The sequence below is a fragment of the Neophocaena asiaeorientalis genome, unplaced genomic scaffold, assembly GCF_003031525.2.
Source record: "Neophocaena asiaeorientalis asiaeorientalis breed wild unplaced genomic scaffold, Neophocaena_asiaeorientalis_V1.1 scaffold7, whole genome shotgun sequence".
Classification (NCBI taxonomy): Eukaryota; Metazoa; Chordata; class Mammalia; order Artiodactyla; family Phocoenidae; genus Neophocaena; species Neophocaena asiaeorientalis.
Window position 1 is genome coordinate 15,950,659 of NW_020185337.1, and position 20,575 is coordinate 15,971,233.

At 33.7% G+C, this 20,575-nt stretch overlaps 1 protein-coding gene across 2 annotated transcripts in view; it reads right to left on the reverse strand.

The window, feature by feature from the left end:
- Positions 1–20,575, reverse strand: part of GRID2 (glutamate ionotropic receptor delta type subunit 2) — a 1,308,561-nt gene that overhangs the window by 613,844 nt on the left and 674,142 nt on the right. The window contains exon 3 of one of the 2 annotated variants that reach the window (XM_024736086.1): positions 9,325–9,609. The exons of the other annotated variant lie outside the window; for it this stretch is intronic. Within the exon in view, the coding sequence (XP_024591854.1) occupies positions 9,325–9,609 (285 nt within the window). The remainder of the gene's footprint in view (positions 1–9,324; positions 9,610–20,575) is intronic. 2 annotated transcript variants of the gene reach the window in all.

Sequence of the window (20,575 nt, forward strand, 5' to 3'; positions counted from 1 at the left end):
TAGGATCTAATGCATAAGCACGTTTCTAAACAGACCCCACCCAGAAATGTGATATTTTACTGTTTATCCTAAATCAGTAGTCAGCATCTAAAATAGATCTCTTTGGAATCTAGTCTCTGCTTACTATGTGCCAAGCATGAGCAAAACAATCCCTGCCCTCAATGAGCTTGTTATCTACACATATGGTGATAACATAGACCCTATTACAGATAGAAGAATCTTACAATACTACTCATTTTCCAAACTGTCGTTGCAACTTAAATTTAGTGGCATTCTCTGGAATACATCAAACAGTAATTCTCAGTCTGATCATTGTATTTGAATGACACTTTTAAAATGTTGAATTTGGTAGGAAAAAAGATTTGTCACTGAGGCTTTGTAGGTCTGATTAGTTTTTTTCCTTCTACTCATCTCTCTCCCTCATTTGAGTAGATTAGGCACATTTAATCATTTTTGATCACTTAATGCATTGAAAACCTCACTTAGCAGGAGACCTCAGTACTTCATTCAGTCAATCTTGGTGTTTCTGAAATTATGACAGAATGCTAAGCTTTAAATTAATATTTAGAATCTTGTGAATTTTTTTTAGATAAAAAGAAATACATCACACTACTGGACGCATGAGATACATCATGAAGTTGAATGGACTTTCCCAACATATGAATGGCAAAGCATAATCTACAATTGCCTTGTTTCCTCAGGGGAAAAAAGGCTTGTAACCATGGAGTGATTTAAAAAGTTTTGCGCAGAAGAACCCTTACTTCTAAAGGGATTTGAGTCGTTAATTATTTCCTTGTCATTTGTGATGTATTTAGAAAATAATGATAATAATGTGCTGTATGAGATTTTAAGGTGACACAGTCCAGCAATAGGGATCCACTGAGATTTTCTATTTGATAAGAACTTGTGATTTTAACATTAGATCATAATGTTACATCATGAAAGTAATTTTTACAGTAATGCTAATCAATATTTTTAGAACATTTTACTGATGAACAAATCCAAAATAGTAGAATATAGCATTTTTACCTACTGACATAATATATACTAATGAAAACAAAATAGTTCAATAAGATGCTTGGATTAATTATATGCTTACTGATGTACATTGAAGTGAATGAGATAACTGAAAGCTGGAAAGTAGCCAAATGAGGAATAAATCACTTTAAGACTATCTAGAGAGACAGTTAATAATATTATAGTCATCAGACATTTGAAAACACCCTCAGGGTAATTATAAACATTTGCAATAAATTAAGAGGAATGTGTCCATTTTATTAAACCTACATCAAGTCTGCATGGAATAAATACTGTGATTCCTAGGAATGCATTCATGCTGATGTCCATCCAATATTCATTTCAAAGAGTTCTACCATGTGACAATTTAATTGTAAGGAAAGGGTGATATACTGAAGGGTAGTGCTTAAGTACTTCAGGTCATTCAACTATGTACTGACACTTAATTTGGGATCATTAAATCAGTGCTTGCAGAATGCAATGGATTCCATATATAATCCATTCATTAATCCTTAAATTTGAATTTATTTCTTTGTTTTCGTGAATATGGATGTCAAGAAGTAAATATTTCTGTATATAAAGAGAAATATATTTTCATTTAGTCTTTTCCATGCTAAGATATTCTATCAAAACCTGTTATGTATGTTTAGGTCTCTGATTTTCAGAAATACCTAGTTTAACAAATTATAGTTGATATTTACATATGGCCAAAAGTCTTATTGTAAAATAGAAAAGACTATTCTGAAATCTTAAGAAAAATGTCAGAAAGGCTAAGAACATAAAATAAGTCTAAATTGACCAAAGCAAACAAAAACAAATTGAACTAATGAAGAGTATATTTTAAAAGCAGTTTAAAATGGTGAATTATAGACAAATATTTATAATTTTAAACATCTAAATTATAATTTAATAATGTTAAATTTAAAAATTAAATTAATAAGATTAAAATAATCTAATCCATATTTTTTTCTTAAAAGCAAAGTTTCTTTCGAGCTGACAAGGAAAGCACGTGTCCACGTATGCCTACCCTTCACCCAGAGGGTCATCATGTAACTCAGGCTGGTGCCAGAGAGCCCACCATGCGCCTGAACAAATTATTTGGTTCCAGAATAAGCACAGGACCCAAAGAGAGCCTGAGATTTTATTTGTGGATAAATAGCCATATGTCTGATATTGATGTATGGACAAAGAAGGGAAAGGGCCTTTTTCTAGTATAATAACCTGTAAAAATATGCTTGAAGTCACCAATGCCATCTGTCTATCTTGAGAATGAAGCACATACATGAACTGAAGTAGAGATGAGGCTATGGTAAGAGGGTATATTTGACTACTTTCAATTAGTTCTTGTCTCTATGTCATTACTGTTACAAGCTGCTTAGATCCCTATCATCAAATTACCCCTCCAGGCTCCATAACTGCACCCATAGAATAAATCTACAAATAGGTTCATTCCAATATTAAGCTGTGGAACCAATATTTGTTTAGGCAAGGGAAATTAAATAACCCCAATAGCTCTTTAGGTGAAATGCACATCAACTTTTCTGCTTATGTCACTCTTGTAAATCAGTTCTATTCAGCCCATCCATCCCTGAAATTCAACTTTTCTTTCAATATTCTCAGAATAGAAACCTCCCATTAAAGCAATCTATATGTTTTTATTCTATTTTAAAGATCATCCACTTCTATAACTTTCTGGCTTCTGTATATTGTCAGTTCCAAGACACCTTGATTCTGGAATCTAGTGGCTGGCTGTTACGTCCAACTAATTCCTTGCTTAGACCTCTCTGACAGTGAGCCTGCCTGGACTACTATCAGCTGCTTCTAATGAGCCTTCCTGGATATTGTATTCCACCTACTTGACCAAACTTCCTCTCAGAGACTTGGTTGAAAGCATAAACAGCAGGCTAAGCAAATTGAGGATGATGCGAAACTGGAAGGGTAGGGCAATATAATGAGTAATATGATAAAAGATTTAACATAAAATTTTTAAAAGGCATAAATTATGAGAAAACACAATAAGATACAAGTGGCTTTTGTTTTGCTAAAAAGAGGTAAAGGTCTCACCTCTCTAAGGCAATAAGATAGCATGAGATGTACTGTGTAACCAATAAATGTGTCAGATTGTATACAAAAATACTGAAAAAGTAAAATAGATAGGGATAAAGGCATTTAGAAAGGTGGATTATCTAAGAAGCATACGTATCAGGTTGAAAATGGTAAATTCTTAGGCAGTAGAAGACTAAGTGAGTTCATGGGATGTAATCATTTCTTTACTTATTGATAAATGGTTACAAGCAAAAGCATTACTTATTTTATATTATTCTAGAAATAGATCATTTTGTCCAATATATTTTAAGTTTCATATAGAGAAGAGCTTTCTGCCAATTAGAAATGTCCGGTATCCTTATATGAGACAGGCTCCTTCAGAGTACAGTGAGTTCTCTCTTGCTTGGAGGATTCTGTCAGGGGAAACAATGCTACCAATCAAAGATGTTGAAGGAGATACCTGCTGAAATCTCTTGTTTCCAAATGCCTTATCTAGGAACAAAGCTGGCCTTAACAGAAACACTGGGGGGTGTTAAAATATGTATGTTGCTAGGGCCTACATTGCAAAAATTCTGATTCCAGGGGTCTATGATAGAGCTGAGGTAGGATGATGATTAAAAAGCTCTTCTAGTAATTCTGATCTACTACCAAATTTGGGTTCTAGGTGTCCACTACACTCAATTCTAACCTTTTGTCTATGACTCAATAATCGCTAAGTGATCATGATTCAATGATGATATTTAGTTTACAATTCTGATAGGCAAATTGATTTTTTCCTTTTTTTCTTTCTCTTTACTTCTTTTTACTTTTCAGATATCTAATAGGTTGTTCTGTCTTCTAAATTTTTATTGAGATATAATTTACCTACAATAAAATAAAGAGACCTTACATGTGTAGTTTAAAGAACATTTATTGTGTTCCACTATAACTACCACTCAAAATGAGATACTGAATATTTCTGTTACACAGAAGTTTCTCTTGTGTCCTTTTCCAGACAGTCCACTCCTGGTCCAGAGATGCAACCACTTTCTGATTTGGATCACCAAGATTAGTTCTGTATGTTACTGGACTTCATATAAAAGGAATAATACAGCATGTCCTTCTTTTCTTTCAGGCTTATTTCACTCAAAATTTTGTTGTTGAGTATTTCAGTGGTTCATTTCTTCTTATTGCTTAATAGTATTCCATTGTAGGGACCTGCCACAATTCCTTGAACCATTTTCAAAATGATGGGCATTTGGGTTGTTTCCAGTTTTGGACATAATGAATAATGCCAATACTAGCATTCTTACATAAGATTTTGTGAGGATATCCATTCTCATTTATCTTGGTAAATACCTGGGAGTGAAATGAGTAAGTCACGTGGTAGATGCATACGTAAATTTGTAACAAACTGCCAAAGAGCTTTCCATACTGGTTGTACATTTTTACATCCAGCCACAAAGCAGGAGAGTTTCAGTTTGCCACATTCTTGTCTATGTGTAGTATTGGACTTTAGCCAGTCTAGTGGGTACCGATTAATACCTCGTTGCTTGTTTTTGTTTTTTGTTTTGTTTTTGCCACACCAGTCCGCTTGCAGGATCTCAGTTTCCTGACCAGGGATTGAACCCAGGCCACAGCAGCGAAAGCCTGAAATCCTAACCACTAAGCCACCAGGGAATTCCCCAGTATCTAGTTTTAATTTGCACACACCTGTGGACTATGTTCAGCACTTCTTCTTGTGTTTATTGGCCATTTATATATCTTCTTATATGAATTGTCTGCACAAACTTTTTGCGCACTTTCAATTGTGTACTTTTATTGGTGTCTTGTTGCTTTGCTGGAGTTTTGTTTAACTCTCTGAGCTCTTTATATAGCCTATGTATTTACATAGGTTTTTCAGATATAGGTATTGGAATTTATTCCCCAGGTTGTAGTTTGCCTATTTATTTTCTAAATGGTGTCTTTTATGAGCAGAAAATTTTAATTAATACAAGGCTCACGCTGCTTGCTGCACCCTGAGTATTAAAGATCTCTCTCTCTAATTCAGGAGCGTAGTGTTTTCTGCCAGCATCTATGAAATTGTGGCAGGCTAACTCGCTAGCTTGCAAGTAGGGTAAAATCTCAGACCCTTCACAGTTCTTGACAGTATCATATTACAACCCCCAGCTGTAAGCAATACTAGGGAATATAGTTTTTCAACTGGAACTATTGCTCTCTCAATTTAGAAGGGAGAACATATATTGCCTAGGCAAGCGGCTATTTCTGCTGAGGGGTCAGCCTACTTTGAGTCAGTGACTGCCCTGTTTCCACGTTTCTAACGATAACCAAACCATCTGAATTGACATACAGTATTTTTCCTTGAATGATATTAACATGTTGAAGATCTGCAAGCTTAAAGTCAGACATTATCTCTCTTTAACAAAATGATTCTATACATGTCATTTGTAAACTTTTAAAAAATTTTCAGTGTCAGAAATTACTCTTATGCTTTTTCTATTGTATCAAAAGAGTCCAGTTGTTGAGAGCAGGGACTATGGGGGAGACTATTAGTGTTTGAATTCAGGCTTCTTGGACTTACTTTTGAGTCACCTGACCTCTTACTACTTTAGCTTTTGTCATTTGTGATATAATCATGACCATCACCAGCATCATCACCATCATCTACCTTACAGAGCTGCTGTGAGGATTAAATGAGATGATACATGTAAAGCATTTAGAACAGAGCTTGGATACAATACATGTTCTCTGTAAGATTATCCCTTGCTATATTCTTGGGTGATAGCTCACTGCAACCTCTTTATACTCATTACACATGGTTAGGAGTATAGATAGGCTCTGATCAGACTTTAAATCTCAGTTTTGATGCTTCTTAGCTATGTTTTGTGAACAAGTTACCCATCAGTTGTTTCTGTTTTCCTATTTGTAATATTGTAAATATTATCTACCTCACATAGCTGTTGAGAAAATTCAATGATACAATGTAAAATATTTACTCTACTGCCTGAATGAAAATGATCAGAGATACTAGTTTTTCAATATTTTTATGGCTGCAAGACTTGCTCACACTGTCTATTGGAACGGCCGTCTCTCACACACTTAAAGTTAGGATTCTGAGAGGCAATAATCAAGATCAAAGTCCGCCCGTGAAGCCTTCTTTGATCACTGCTGCCTAAATTAAACACTTTCCTCATTGCACACCACTGGCACTCAGTTTGCATCATTCATGACACAACACACTATTTTCTCTATTAAGAGAGTCATATAAATATTTCTCTTTCGTTAATTGTAAGCTTCTTAAAAGTAAAGACTACATTCTGTAAAACTTTTTATCTCATGTTTTGTATCTGCACTAAGCAAGTGAGCTATGAACGTTTCCTGAATGACATATTTTTAAAAGTTCAACACTTCCTCTTTTCAAGCCTTTAAAAAAATGTCTTGAATCAATCCATTCAAATAAAGTTTCATTTTTTTCCCCTCTTTTTATCCATTTACTTACAATCAAAGACTTGAATTTTCTTTGTTAAGGAATTTAAAGTAGACTTTTACACTGTGCTCTTAATCATAATTAACTGCTTTGGAAATAAGTGTTTCTCTAATAAACTGGATAAGAAGCCTAATCTTTTTCTTTAAGTATATTTTTCTAAGCAAAATACATCTTCAATAACATCTGGCTCCAGCAGGCTGCCTGATTCCATCCATGGATGATGCTTAATCCATTCCTTAATGAAAGTAATTCCTGATAACCAAGATAAAAGTCAAGTATAATTCTGATGTTTGAACTTAAAATGAGGACATTGATGAATGGATATGTAAATACATGTAGCCCTCTTCAAGGCACAAGGTATTTGGATAGCTTGATGTTTATTTTGGACTCTAGCCCAGTTCTTTACTAGCAAGATTTATTGTAAGTATCAAAGGAAATTTTTCTTTCATTGAACAAGAGTATTACTGGAAATAACTTAAAAAGTACAAGCAGGGTACTTTTTCATGAATTATTAAATTAAATAATGAATTAAAGTCAAGTTTATCATCAGAGTAAAGGAAAATGTTTTTCATTATTCCTAAAACAAACACTGCTTCTAACAGAGGATACAAATACTGTGATTATAGCATCTTATTTAGTCAAAGGAAAACAAAAGAAAAGAGAATGAGGAATTTCAAATGTATGTAAATGAGTGTGTGACTATGAATTTAGTGTACATTAAAAATCTTTACTTCATCAGTAATTAAAATGTCTTCTCTTACAAGAATTTCCTAACTGTAATCCATGTAGGACTTGGAAACAAGCTAACAAGGAATTTTCTTTCCTCATGGACATTTATAATCAAAGAGTAAAGTTCTCATTTTAATGTTGTAAAAACATCTTCATCAAAAGTTACTTTTCTGTTCTTTATTTTACAAGACTATCTTGATAGGACTAACTAAAATGTGTTTTCTCCCTTTAAAGAAAGATGTAGTGTTTAAAAATTCATTATTTCAAAGTATGTTGGGCAGAAGTCATAAGAATATCATTATGGTTATAAAAACCACAGATAATCTGACTAGAAAAAATTGACAAAGGCACACTCAGTATGTTGATTCCAGAGCTAGAGTTTACTATATTCACTAAATAATCCTATCAGTGACTATCAGATTTGTGTCCCATCTTTACTTTTACTGATGAGCCAATTATTTTTATTTCCTTTTTGTTTATTTTATTCATTTCAGTCTCTTGGTCTTTGTTCTGTGACCCCTAAATAATATGAATTAAGCAACAAAACAAGGATTTCCGTCCTGGGGACAAAGGACTGTGCTTTTAGAGAGTGCCACAGACTTTTGTCTGAAGCCTACCCATCAAGTTTAACGGAACTCAGCCTCCAAAACCCCATGTGACCTTTGAATATTTAGGGCTAATGTAACTGTCACTCGCTCTCCCTCCCTGGGAGTCCACAGGAACTCTTATTTGCTGCTCCCCAGATTTCTGCCAACCTGTTTGTGCTCAGTTCTATTGATGCCACTTTCTGGCCCACTCTTGTGTTAACTGTTCTCTAATATAGTTCAAAATGCTGAGTAGATTAGGACAAGAGAACTCATTTTTAAATAGTTATTTATTTGCAAGAAAAATAAGTTGCACTGTAGAGTGTAAATCTTCTTAACTTTTTAAAATAAAAATGTAAAAACTAGGCCCATCCATACTGAATACAAATTTTTTTCTAAGACTCCTTCTTAAAGCAAATCTCTAAGGAAACACGTTTCAAAATATATGTTCTTTATCAGAATCTTGCTTATTTCCTCTCATTTGAACGTATAGATCTCTACTCCATTTCCTGTCTTCCTAATGACAAAAAAAGAGAGAAACTATATTTGAAAATCTCTGGGATCAGTCAGCTAGAAAGCAGGTAGATTAATTCAGGAAAAAATACTTATACAAAAATAATATTATTTTTGCTTAGTTTTCTTAATGTAACTAGGTAAATATATTGAGAGAAAGTGTCTTCTCAAAGTATGGCAAATTTAGGTAAAACGCTTTGTGTTCTACTTTAGAAAGTTAAATAAAGTAAGTATTTTTTTTTTTTTTTTTTTTTTTTTTTTGCGGTACGCAGGCCTCTCACTGTCGTGGCCTCTCCCGTTGCGGAGCACAGGCTCCGGACGCGCAGGCCCAGCGGCCATGGCTCACGGGCCCAGCCGCTCCGCGGCATGCGGGATCCTCCCGGACCGGGGCACGAACCCGCATCCCCTGCACCGGCAGGCGGACTCTCAACCACTGCACCACCAGGGAAGCCCCGTAAAGTAAGTATTTTTATACTACTCAGTATTTGTGTGAGATTTCATTTTGTAGACAATATGCCAGGATAAATATAAAGTGATATAATTTCAGTGACCTTCAAAGAGTTAAGTACTAAGTAGATACTAAAGTCTACAATGAAGGTGTAGGCAAGATACTTCAGATTTTTTTTTGAACCAAAAAATAAAATGGGCAATTTTTTAAGTGTTCCAGGATCTGTTCAAAATGATTTTTTCTTATTAGATAGAGATATAAATCTTTCTGAAAGAGGAGAAAGACAGTATTGTTTTTATGACTTCCCATTATTTCAAAGATCGAGATATGTACAAAAGATTGAACTTGAGGTGTTAACAAAGTTTTCTGTTGTTGCCGCTAGATTTGTAAGAAGAATGTGACAGGACATGAAAACCACAAATAATAATAAGTAAGCTCCTTCAATTTTTCAAGATTTTAACCGAAGTTACCTGCCATGCAAATACCAGCTTACAAAACTCATACCAGCAACAAACACTCACCATATTCACTATCATAGAATATAATTAACTTCTGCCAGGCATATTCTGTGACCACTCTCAGGATAACGTCATTTAAGTAGACAGGTGGCCTAACAGAGAGAGTGTAGTCATCATTCCTGTTGCTCCGGGTAACTCCACAGCCACTCCTTGGGGTCCCAGCTGTTGAGCGCTGAATGAAGAGGTGGGGGATGTGCATGGCATCTGCCAGAGACTGGAGGGACCCAGCTGATGTGCAGCCAATGGAGCTGACCAGGGCCAAGATGCCTTGATTCATGAGTTCACAGGCTGCAAGAAAGCACAGTAATATTCAAATGTCAATAGGTTTCATATATTTTCTCTTTTTGAGGAACAGTGAATAAAGCTTACACAGCTATTCTACAACTATGGAAACATTTTTTTTTAAAGGAATATTCTACATGAGGAGATCCTCCCATTACAAAGTGCTGTTGGAATACAGATCAAGAATTCTATCCTAATTAGCTATTTGACCTCGTGCAAATTTCTCAGCTTTTTTTGGTCTCAGTTTCATCATCTGTAAAGAGGGTAAAATAGCACGAATCTTTCAGGATTATTGTGTGGATGAGAGATAATGCAGTGTCTGTTACTTGTCTCTCGAGTGATAGGCATCCAATTAGAGTGATAGCTATACTTTTATAATTTTCAGTGTATCATTCAGGGAAAAGGTATTCTTTACTGAGTGTATAATACAAGGTTTTAAGAAAAGAGACAATATGCAAACTGGTAAATAAATGAAGGGGGAGATGAAGAGTCTGAGGAAGGAATTTCTAGCCACAGAAAACAGAGCCATTCTGGTATCTAAAACTTTGATGACACTTGTCTCTCCTATTAAACTGGAGAAATGAAAATATTTTTGTTCTTTTCCTTGTTTATCAGAAAACTCATGGGATTTCTCTGGCAGTCCAGTGGCTAAGACTTCGCCTTCCAGTGCAGGGGGTGTGGGTTCAATCCCTGGTCAGGGAGTTAAGATCCCACATGCCTCGAAGCCAAAAACCAAAACAGAAGCAATATTGTAACAAATTCAGTAAAGACTTTAAAATGGTCCACATCAGAAAAAAAAATCTTTAAAAAAAAAAGAAAAAAGAAAACATGGTGAAATCAAAAGGGAAAACTCATGGTGTACATTTCAGAAACTATCTCATTCTGGTTTCCAACTGAAGAATTCCTAATTTCTACTATACGGTTTATGATCTCTGTTTTAATTTCATTTTAACTATTCTGTGTATGCATATACTCTTACTTCAAAACCTATTTAAAACTAGAAAAAATATAAATTATAAGTAAACATAAAGACGTCGCATATATAGAGAAAAAGAGTTCAGAAGTGATATCTCAGAATGCCAATCTGTGAAGTCAAGAGTTTAGAAATAAAATCAAAAGTAAATTTAGAAAGAGTCAAGGCAAAATTAATTCCATTTGAGAAGACAACATAATTGTTCCAGTATTAATTCTCGATTTGATGCATTCTAGATATAACATTCTCAGGATTCAAACTTTATTATAGATTGCACATAATTCTTGAAAAATTTGAAAGAAAATTTAGACGATAAGTACCTCCATGTGATAAATTGGCCAGTTAATGAAAGCTGGCAAAATGAAAGTTTAGAAGTACTATACTAGTGACACACATATAAATATCAAATAAATTTATTATGATTAATGTTAAGCCAACCAACACATACAAAATAAATTAATAATTACTAGGGACATAATTTTCAAGCATGAGTGAGGTAATATGATTTCAAATAATTGTGAAAGATAGCATCAGGGATCAATGCTTCTTAGACCATAACAGATTGCAGGTGAAGTTTCAGTAAAAATCACACATAGAACCTATTCATGTTCATGAATTCAACATTTATAGGAAGCAATACAGATTTATAGTTATACTTTCAATGAATTTATGCAAAAACGCTGGTCAAAAGTTTATTTCATTACAGAGGTAAACAAGACTATCGCTTGTTTATATAAGCAAGTAGAAATTCACTTTTTCAAAAAGTTTTTGCTTAAAAACTTGGCTCATTTAGCATTTAATATCAAAATAAGAAAAGTGCCTTAAGGTACACACAGCTGAACTCAATCTTTAGATCACAATAATTTAAAGTGATCAAATGGATGTAATATTTTATATAAATTTACCACAAAAGTTATAAAGTTATAAATAGAGGTTTGATATGAAAAAATCAGTTTCAGTATTATATTCTGTCACATATAATAATACATGAAAATTATCTATTTTAATCTCCAGATTTAGAAAGATAAACTCTGAAGAGTCATATATTAATCATTCTTTAACAGACAAATTTGCTTTAGTATATAATTTGTGATTTACTCCTATCAACTATGTTAGTTCTATTAACCACTGTTAGTGAGAACACAAATTAAGCAAATACTAAAAACAATTATATAAGCAAAATGTGTTATTTTAAGATTATTTGCTATTTGGTATTATCCATCCTGCTACACATACTAGCAAGAATAACTGAATTTTCCCTAAAAAATCAAAGTAAGAATCATCAAATTTGCAATCAGAAAACCATATAATATTAGATCTGAAAGGTAATTTAGAGATCATGTAGTCCAGAATGGAAAATCAGCTTTAACTGCAATGCCAACCGTGACTGTCAGTATGTTCGCATCCTAGAACACTGTTTGGAGAAGGAATAGGAGACTCAAAAAGAGTAGCAATATCATCGTGTTAGGAGAGCAATATCATCGTCTCATAGGAAGAGACTGGGAGAGTAGTAGCCTACAAGTCATAGACATGCATCCCTCTTATAGTGCCCCAACCTTCAATGGTTTACAATTGTTAAGAACACACACACACACCACGCTTAAAAAAAAAAAAAAGAAGCGGGTCTCTAACTCATTGTTCAATAGCCTTTTCACTATAGCAAGCAAGGGATATTTAACAAACTTAAATTTTTACATGGCAAAGAAAAGACAGAGCTGTCCATCGGGGAAAGCTCAATGGAGATTGCCTATCCTCATGTTTGTAAAAAGCAGTAGTCCCAATATAGAGAGAGAAAAAAAGAGCTCACACATCTAAAATAGATTGGTACTTGTTGACAGTTGGACACATTAAGAATAGGTCTGCAAGGCAACCTGTCAGAGCTATATATGATGCCCATTTTGTCCATTTTACCAATATAAAATGTTGATTGAAGCAGAGAAGATAACAAATTTATTTCCTCTGGGCATCGACCCTTCCTAGGGCCCTATATAAGAGTTAGTATAAAAAAAGAGACTCATGACAGCAGAAGACAGATTTGAGAAAATAAAGGGCTATACCAAGAACAGAAGCAAAGCTTAGTGAAGCAGTCTATCTTCTAGTATAAGAATTCCATGTCTTGACTGTTAGAGGACTGCAATATTTAGATTTTAGTTACATACAATGCACACATTAATTCATTACATACAGGGTGGAAACTGAATTTGAAATATCAGCATGTTTATGTGTGTATCCACCACTGTTTTATTAGAAGAATCCAAGCCAAGGATTTCTCAATGGCATGCTGCTTTCCCACTGATTACTTCAAGCCCTGTGATTTACTTAAATTATGCATGCATGTACTCACACACCTCCGAACAGACAGAGGATACTGAACAGCTTGCTCGTTTTGTGACTCCAGCTGTCTGAAATTGTAACACTATCAAAGATGTTTGTAGCCTGCATTAATTGCTGAAAGCATACCTTTTTTCTTTATCTTTTCTTTCTTTCCTCCCTCCCTCCCTTCCTTCCTTCCCTCCTTCCTTCTCTCCCTTCCTTCTTTCTTTCTTGTTTTCCTTCTTTCTTTTCTTCCTTTTTTTGCTTTCTTTTTTTCTTTCTTTCTAATAGCAACTGCAATTAGCAACACTTTCACCGTTCTCTGTCATTCAGCAGTTATGGAAATGAAGTTCTCTGTCTAAATATATAAATTTAAGTTAAATGATGTTCATGTGCACTACTTTTTCATTTCTGAAGCTAATCAGTTTGTCTTATTCTTTTATTAAGTAAAATAAGATTAAAATAAAATCTATCAAGGGTTTTGAAACTGATTATATGTTATTCAATATTCAATGAGAACTCAGTAAATAATTTTGGATAGCACCATCCTTCTTGAATACACTTATCCCCTATGATATTTCTTCTGACTTATTTATATTGACCAATTTGTCCTGATATAACATCTTCTAATGATTTTAAGTCACATCAGGACTTTTGCACATTCAATTCATAGACTTATTCTTCAACACTTAATTATCAACTTTCAACAATGGGCCAGGAACTTCTTTGGAGACTAGATAATATATATGGCAGGTTCTATCCTCAAAGAGCTCCCAATCTACTTACCATACTGTTTCCAAAATCTCCCTTGCAACAGAATTCAAGGTAGAGATTTAACACAGATGACTAACTTCACTCCTAGAGGTTCTACTGGTAGTCATGTATTTGCATTATGATATGTTATCTGAGTAGTTCTGATGTGTAACCCTTTCTGGAACACATAAGTCTAGTGGATTGTAACTGCAATGCTCTTTGAGGTGACTGTTGCAGAACATCTAATATTCATTGACTTTCCTTTACTTTTTCCCAATAATATTGTTGACAATATAACCATAACTGGAGAGCAGAACTTCCCTATTTTTCTAATTTTCTTAGTTTGTGAGTGGGGATGAGGTATAGGAAAAGAGGATACACAGAGTTAATAAGAATGAAAGTATCTCAAAAAGTGACCCTTATCTTCTTTCTATTTACAATAAACTAAGAAGATTTCATTCTTTCATGTTTCTCCGACTCAGACGTAACATATAATATTTACACAATTCAACAAAAATAATAAAATACCTAGGAATAAACCTACCTAAGGAGGCAAAACAACTGTATGCAGAAAATTATAAGATACTGGTGAAAGAAATCAAAGATGACACAAACACATGGAGAGATATACCATGTTCTTAGATTGGAAGAATCAATATTGTGAAAATGACTATACTACCCAAAGCAAACTACAGATTCAATGCAAACCCTATCAAATTACCAATGGCATTCTTCACAGAACTGGAACCAAAAATCTTAAAATTTGTATGGAGACACAAAAGACTCCAAACAGCAAAGCAATCTTGAGAAAGAAAAATGGAGGTGGAGGAATCAGGCTCCCTGACTTCAGACAATACTACAAAGCTACAGTAATCAAGACAATATGGTACTGGCACAAAAACAGAAATATAGATCAATGGAACAGCATAGAAAGCCCAGAGATAAAAGCATGCACCTATGGTCACCTAATCTATGACAAAGGAGGCAAAAATACACAATGGAGAAAAGAGAGCCTCTTCAATAAGTTGTACTGGGAAAACTGGATAGCTACCTGTAAAAGAATAAAATTAGAACACTCCCTAACACCATACAAGAAAATAAACCCAAAATGGATTAAAGACCTAAATGTAAGGTCTGACACTATAAAACTCTTAGAGGAAAACATAGGAAAAACACTCTTTGACATAAACCTCAGCAAGATCTTTTTTGGGCCACCTCCTACAGTAATGAAAATAAAAGCAAAAATAAACAAATGGGACCTAATTAGACTTAAAAGCTTTTGCACAGCAAAGGAGACCATAAACAAGATGAAAAGACAACTCTCAAAATGGGAGAAAATATTTTCAAATGAAGCAGTTGACAAAGGATTAATCTCCAAAATATACAAACAGCTCATGCAGCTCAATATCAAAAAAAAAAAACCCAATCAAAAAATGGGTGGAAGACCTAAATAGACGTTTCTCTAAAGGAGACATACAGATGGCTACAAGCACATGAAAAGATGCTCAACATCCCTAATTATTAGAGAAATGCAAATTACAATGAGGTATCACCTCCCAGTGGTCAGAATGGCCATCATCAAAAAATCTACAAACAGTAATTGCTGGAGAGGGTGTGGAGAAAAGGGAACCCTCCTACACTGTTGCTGGGAATGTAAATTAATACAGCCACTATGGAAAGCAGTATGGAAGTTCCTTAAAAAACTAAAAATAGAACTACCATATGACCCAGCAATGCCACTACTGGGCATATACCCTAAGAAAACTATAATTCAAAAAGATACATGCACCCCAATGTTCACTGCAGTACTATTTACAATAGCAAGGACATGGAAGCAACCTAAATGTCCATCAACAGAGGAATGGATAAAGAAGATGTGGCACATATATACCATGGAATATTACTCAGCCATAAAAAGGAAGGAAATTGGGTCATTTGTAGAGGTGTGGGTGGACTGTCATACAGAGCCAAGTAAGTCAGAAAGAGAAAAACAAATATCATATATTAATGCATATATGTGGAATCTAGAAAAATGTTATAGATGATCTTATTTGCAAAGGAAAAATAGAGACACAGACGTAGAAAACAAATGTATGGATACCAAGGGGGAAGGGGGGAATGGGAGGAACTGGTAGATTGGGATTGACACATATACACTATTGATACTATGTATAAGATAGACAACTAATGAGAATATACTGTATAGCACAGGGAGCTCTACTTAATGCACTGTGGTGACCTAAATGGGAAGGAAATCCAAAAAAGAGGGGATATATGTATATGTAGAGCTGATTCATTTTGCTGTACAGTAGAACATAACACAACATTGTAACGAAACTCTACTCCAATAAAAATTAATTTAAAAACTAAAATGTATGCAGTTTCTCAGATATGTTTTATAATATCTGAAATCAGGACATATTTCATAATTGATCAATGCATTTAATATGATGGATTATTTTTCTTGAAAAATCATTAATCAATATTGAATTTTATAATAAGTAAGCTCTTATAGATGAGAAAATAATGTAAGCTTCCATGGCAGATAAGCAAGATTTGTACTCTTTCTACAAGAGCTGAGTTTAATTTAACTTTTTTCTCTATTTCATTCATTAATGAATCACAAGCATAGTATTTATAATTGCTTATTTCCTTTTTCATCTACCAAAACACACCTGACCTTTGCTTTTATAGTTGTAAGGGTATAGTAACACACACCAGTTTCAGCCTGTCCAGATATTTAGCATTCTTCATAAATTACGATTTTCAGCAACCATCTGGGACTTTTGGGAATACTGACTTTTGGGAATATTTTGCTTAATATCACGTGTAAAAAGGCCTTCTTCCCACAGCCTATGGACTTATAAAATGATAAATTTATCTAAATTTAGCTAGAGTACGGAGACCACGATGGAGAGTGGTATAAGACGAGAATGGAAGGATAGGCAACATATTAAAGGTGGGATTAATTTGACATATGATTAATGTAGTTTGCTAAAAATACAATTATTTGAAACAGATTCTTCTAAGTAAAGATGGTCTTTATATATATAGTGTTACAAGGTCCAATTTAATCATAATTATCTACTTAGGAAGTGAGAATATGGAAAAATTCATTTAATTATAATTAAAAGCATTAAGACAATTTTTTCTTACAAAGAATATAAATGGCTAAAATGGTTGATTACCAGTCATCAAATGAACTCAGCTGAACAATTTTCAGTCAACTATTTTTTCAGTCATCTATTGCCATCACGAACCTTTAGTTATAATTCATAATCTAAGCCTGAGATGGACTAAACATTTAACCTAGGACCTCCTATAAGTCATTTTACTTTTCCATTTACTGTTCGTAACAACCCTGTATAGAAGAGTTTTATTTTTCTCATTTTGAAGTAAATAAACTGACTCAGTTTGAATGTATGAAGTTAAATACATGGTCCAAATTCATACCATTAGTAAATGGCAGAGCTGGGATTCAGACCTGGCACAGACTTCAATGCCTGGGCCATAAGAAGTAGAAAATAGCTGTTTTTAAAGGTAAAGGCCCATATAAATAACTAGAAGACACGTAACTCTGTCTTACTACAAGATTCAGAAAATGTCAGCCTCCCAGATGTAAAAGAGAAAGTATAATGATTTTGATACCATTCTCTTTTCTTTTTTCCTTTTGGATTTGGGATTAGGGCATTACCTCTATACTTTCACCTCCAAATATGTAGATTATATACAAAATGTTTGGCCAAGGATGAGAAAAGCTACTGAGAAGCAACAATGAAATATTAAGTATAATTCCAGTCAAGCCCTACAGTGGTTTTACCAACAATGATGTGATAAAAATGATAAAAAATATTGACTAAATATTACCTTATCTATGTATTTATGTTTGGAACTTACAAAATGTTTTAATATTCATTTTACCATTTTATCGATGTGATTATATTGAATAAATTCCTATCCTCATTTACTGAACACTAAATTGAGTCTTATTCTTACGTTTTCAGTAAGTAGTGGAGACAAGGCTGGAACCTGGATTTTATGATATTAATATGTACTTTACAACCTTTCAATTATGTATTTCCATAGCCTCCTATTTTATAAAAATTCAGATTAGTCCCCTCTCCTTTTAATGTTAGTTTGGTAATTATGCAATGAACACACGTTTATGTACATATACATCTATACGTTGCATATGTCAAATGTATATACTATACCAGGCAAGTGTCAGGGACTCAGGATGAAAGGGTCAAAAATAGGTAAGTGTATAATGGGAGAGACATAAGATGTCCACATGAATGTATAATGATGTGGTAAGTAGCGGTTAGGTCAAAAGGAGTCATTAGTCTATAGTAGCTCAAAAGCATTTTTCCTAGACTATGAGTTGGGAATATGAAGAATAAGTAGTGAAAAGGAGTTACCTTGATGAAAAGGGGTGAAGAAAATATTTCCAACTAGAAGAAATATAATGTGGTAGATGCTTTCTGTCACAGAAAGATGCTGTGGTAGAAAGACCATGTATTACCTAAGAGGCAGGAAGAAGAAGCAGGTAGCTAGAGTACAGAGACCACAATGGAGAGTGGTATAAGATGAGGATGGAAGGATAGGCAACAAATGTGACCTTTGAATGGGTTTGTCTTTTTGTCATTAATCTGAAGGAAAGCGTCACATATTTTCAGTATCAGCCTTTTATCTGTTATTTATATGTTAAAATACCTCTCTTTACTCTTCCTGTATTTTAAACCTATGTACAGTTTAGAAGATTTAAGATTATTATACAATCAAATTGGTCAATCTTTGACTTTTGGGAATATTTTGCTTAATATCACATGTAGAAAGGCCTTCTTCCCACAGCCTATGGACTTATAAAATGATAAATTTATCTAAAACAATATTTTCACCATCCTATACCCTATGACTGATCACCAGTTGACAGAAGTTAGGACTCCCTTTAAGAAACTACATGAGTGCAGAATGTTATATTTAGTTGATACAGGTAAAATTTGATCTTTGCATAATCCCAGCTAACAAAGAGTGAGGATTAAACACAATTGTGACAAGAATAATAATCCATATTATACTATATGTCTGTCTTTGAAACTTTTTCCATCATTTTATATTCTAGTTATTAAAATTATTATTCTTTTATAATATGGCACATCTTGGATTTAGAACTGATTCTTTCAAGACAAGTGACAGAATATTAATATACTCCAGCAAATTAAACATTAAAAGAATAAGAAGATCTTGGTAATAAAAAATATGATGAACTATGTGTTCAGTCCAATCTATATCACCACTAACCCAATTACTAAAACTATCTCCAAGCTGGTGTGATTTCATAGCCTTCAGCTTAACCTTTCTCCAATCATCCACATTGTAAACAAGTATCATCTATTTTTTCTAGATCTCACTAAGTCATTTCTGTGTCTTAAAGGCCATCAATAAAAGACTGAGGAACTATTACAGACTGGAGGAACTAAGGAGAAATGACAACTAAATGCAATATGGGATCCTGAATAAAATTCTAGAACAGAAAAAACTATTAAGGAAATTGATGAATTTTGAGTAAGGTCTGTAGCTCACTCAGTAATACTGTATTAGTGTTAACTGCCTGTTCTTGATAATTGTACTATGGCTAGGTAAGACATTAATATCAGAGGAAGGGGGTGAGAAATGCAAAGGAAATCTTTGCACTATTTTTGCAATTTTTCTATAAATCTACAACTACTTGAAAGTTAAAAGTTAAACACAGATAAAACAGCCAGTGACTTCCAACTTCTTTAAGGAAAGCTTAAGCTCTTGGCGTGGTGTACAAAGCCCTTCAAGATCTGGCCCCAGTCTACAGTTGCATGTTTACCTCTATCTCTTGTTCTTTGTCATCACATCTGCCTGCCATTCCACACATTCTCCTACTGCCATGCTATTTATACTATGATTTCTATTATTTTTCCAGCAGTCTAGGAGCCTATACAAATAATTTTTTTGACATATTAACAATACTGAGTCTTCTGATTTATTACCATGGTATATATCTTCATTTAATTCAGTCAAATTTTTTATAAGCAATATTTTGTAGTATTCAGTAAATAGGTCTTCCTTTCCTTTGACATATTTGCTGCTAAGTACTTTTTATATTTATATTCTACTGTAAATGAAACTGTACTTCAATAAAAATACTTATTACCTAGACAGAAAAATAAACTTTTAAATTTTAATTTAATTTTTCATGTCTATAGTACAGAAATACAACAGATTGCTGCATACTGATCTTGCATTACAGAATCGTATTAAACTCACTTATTAGTTTTAGTTTCCTTTTTTTGTAGATTCAGATAGTCATGTAATCTTCAAATAAAGGCATTTGTACTTCTTCCTTTCTAATCTGTGTACCTTTTTATTTCCTTTTTATGCCTATTGCACTGGCTAGTACCAGTACAATGTTGAATATACATGGTAAGAAGAGCCACTTTTTCCTTGTTCATGATTTTAGGAGAAAAACATTTGGTCTTTGATAATTAAATATGATGTAAACTGTAAGATTTTTTTGACCATGATCTCTCTGAAGCTGAGGAAGTTCCCTTTTATTACTAGCTTGCTGAGAGTTTTTATCAGCAATGGATGTTATATTCTGTCAAAAGCTTTTTCTGCATACATTGAGATAATTACACTTTTCTCCTTAGTCTCTTAATACGGATAAGAACATTGACTGATTTCTGAATGTTAAAACAGCTTTGCAAGGATAATGTTGGCCTCAGTAAATGAGTTGGAATGTAGTAACACCTATTTATTTTCTGGAAGAATTTGTGTTTAATTAGTGTTATTTCTTCTTTAATGTTTGGTAGAACTCAAGAGAAAAACTTTCTGGAAGTGGAGTTTTGTTTTCGAGAAAGTTTTTAAACTGTAAAATCTCTTTTTAAAACAGATATGGGGATG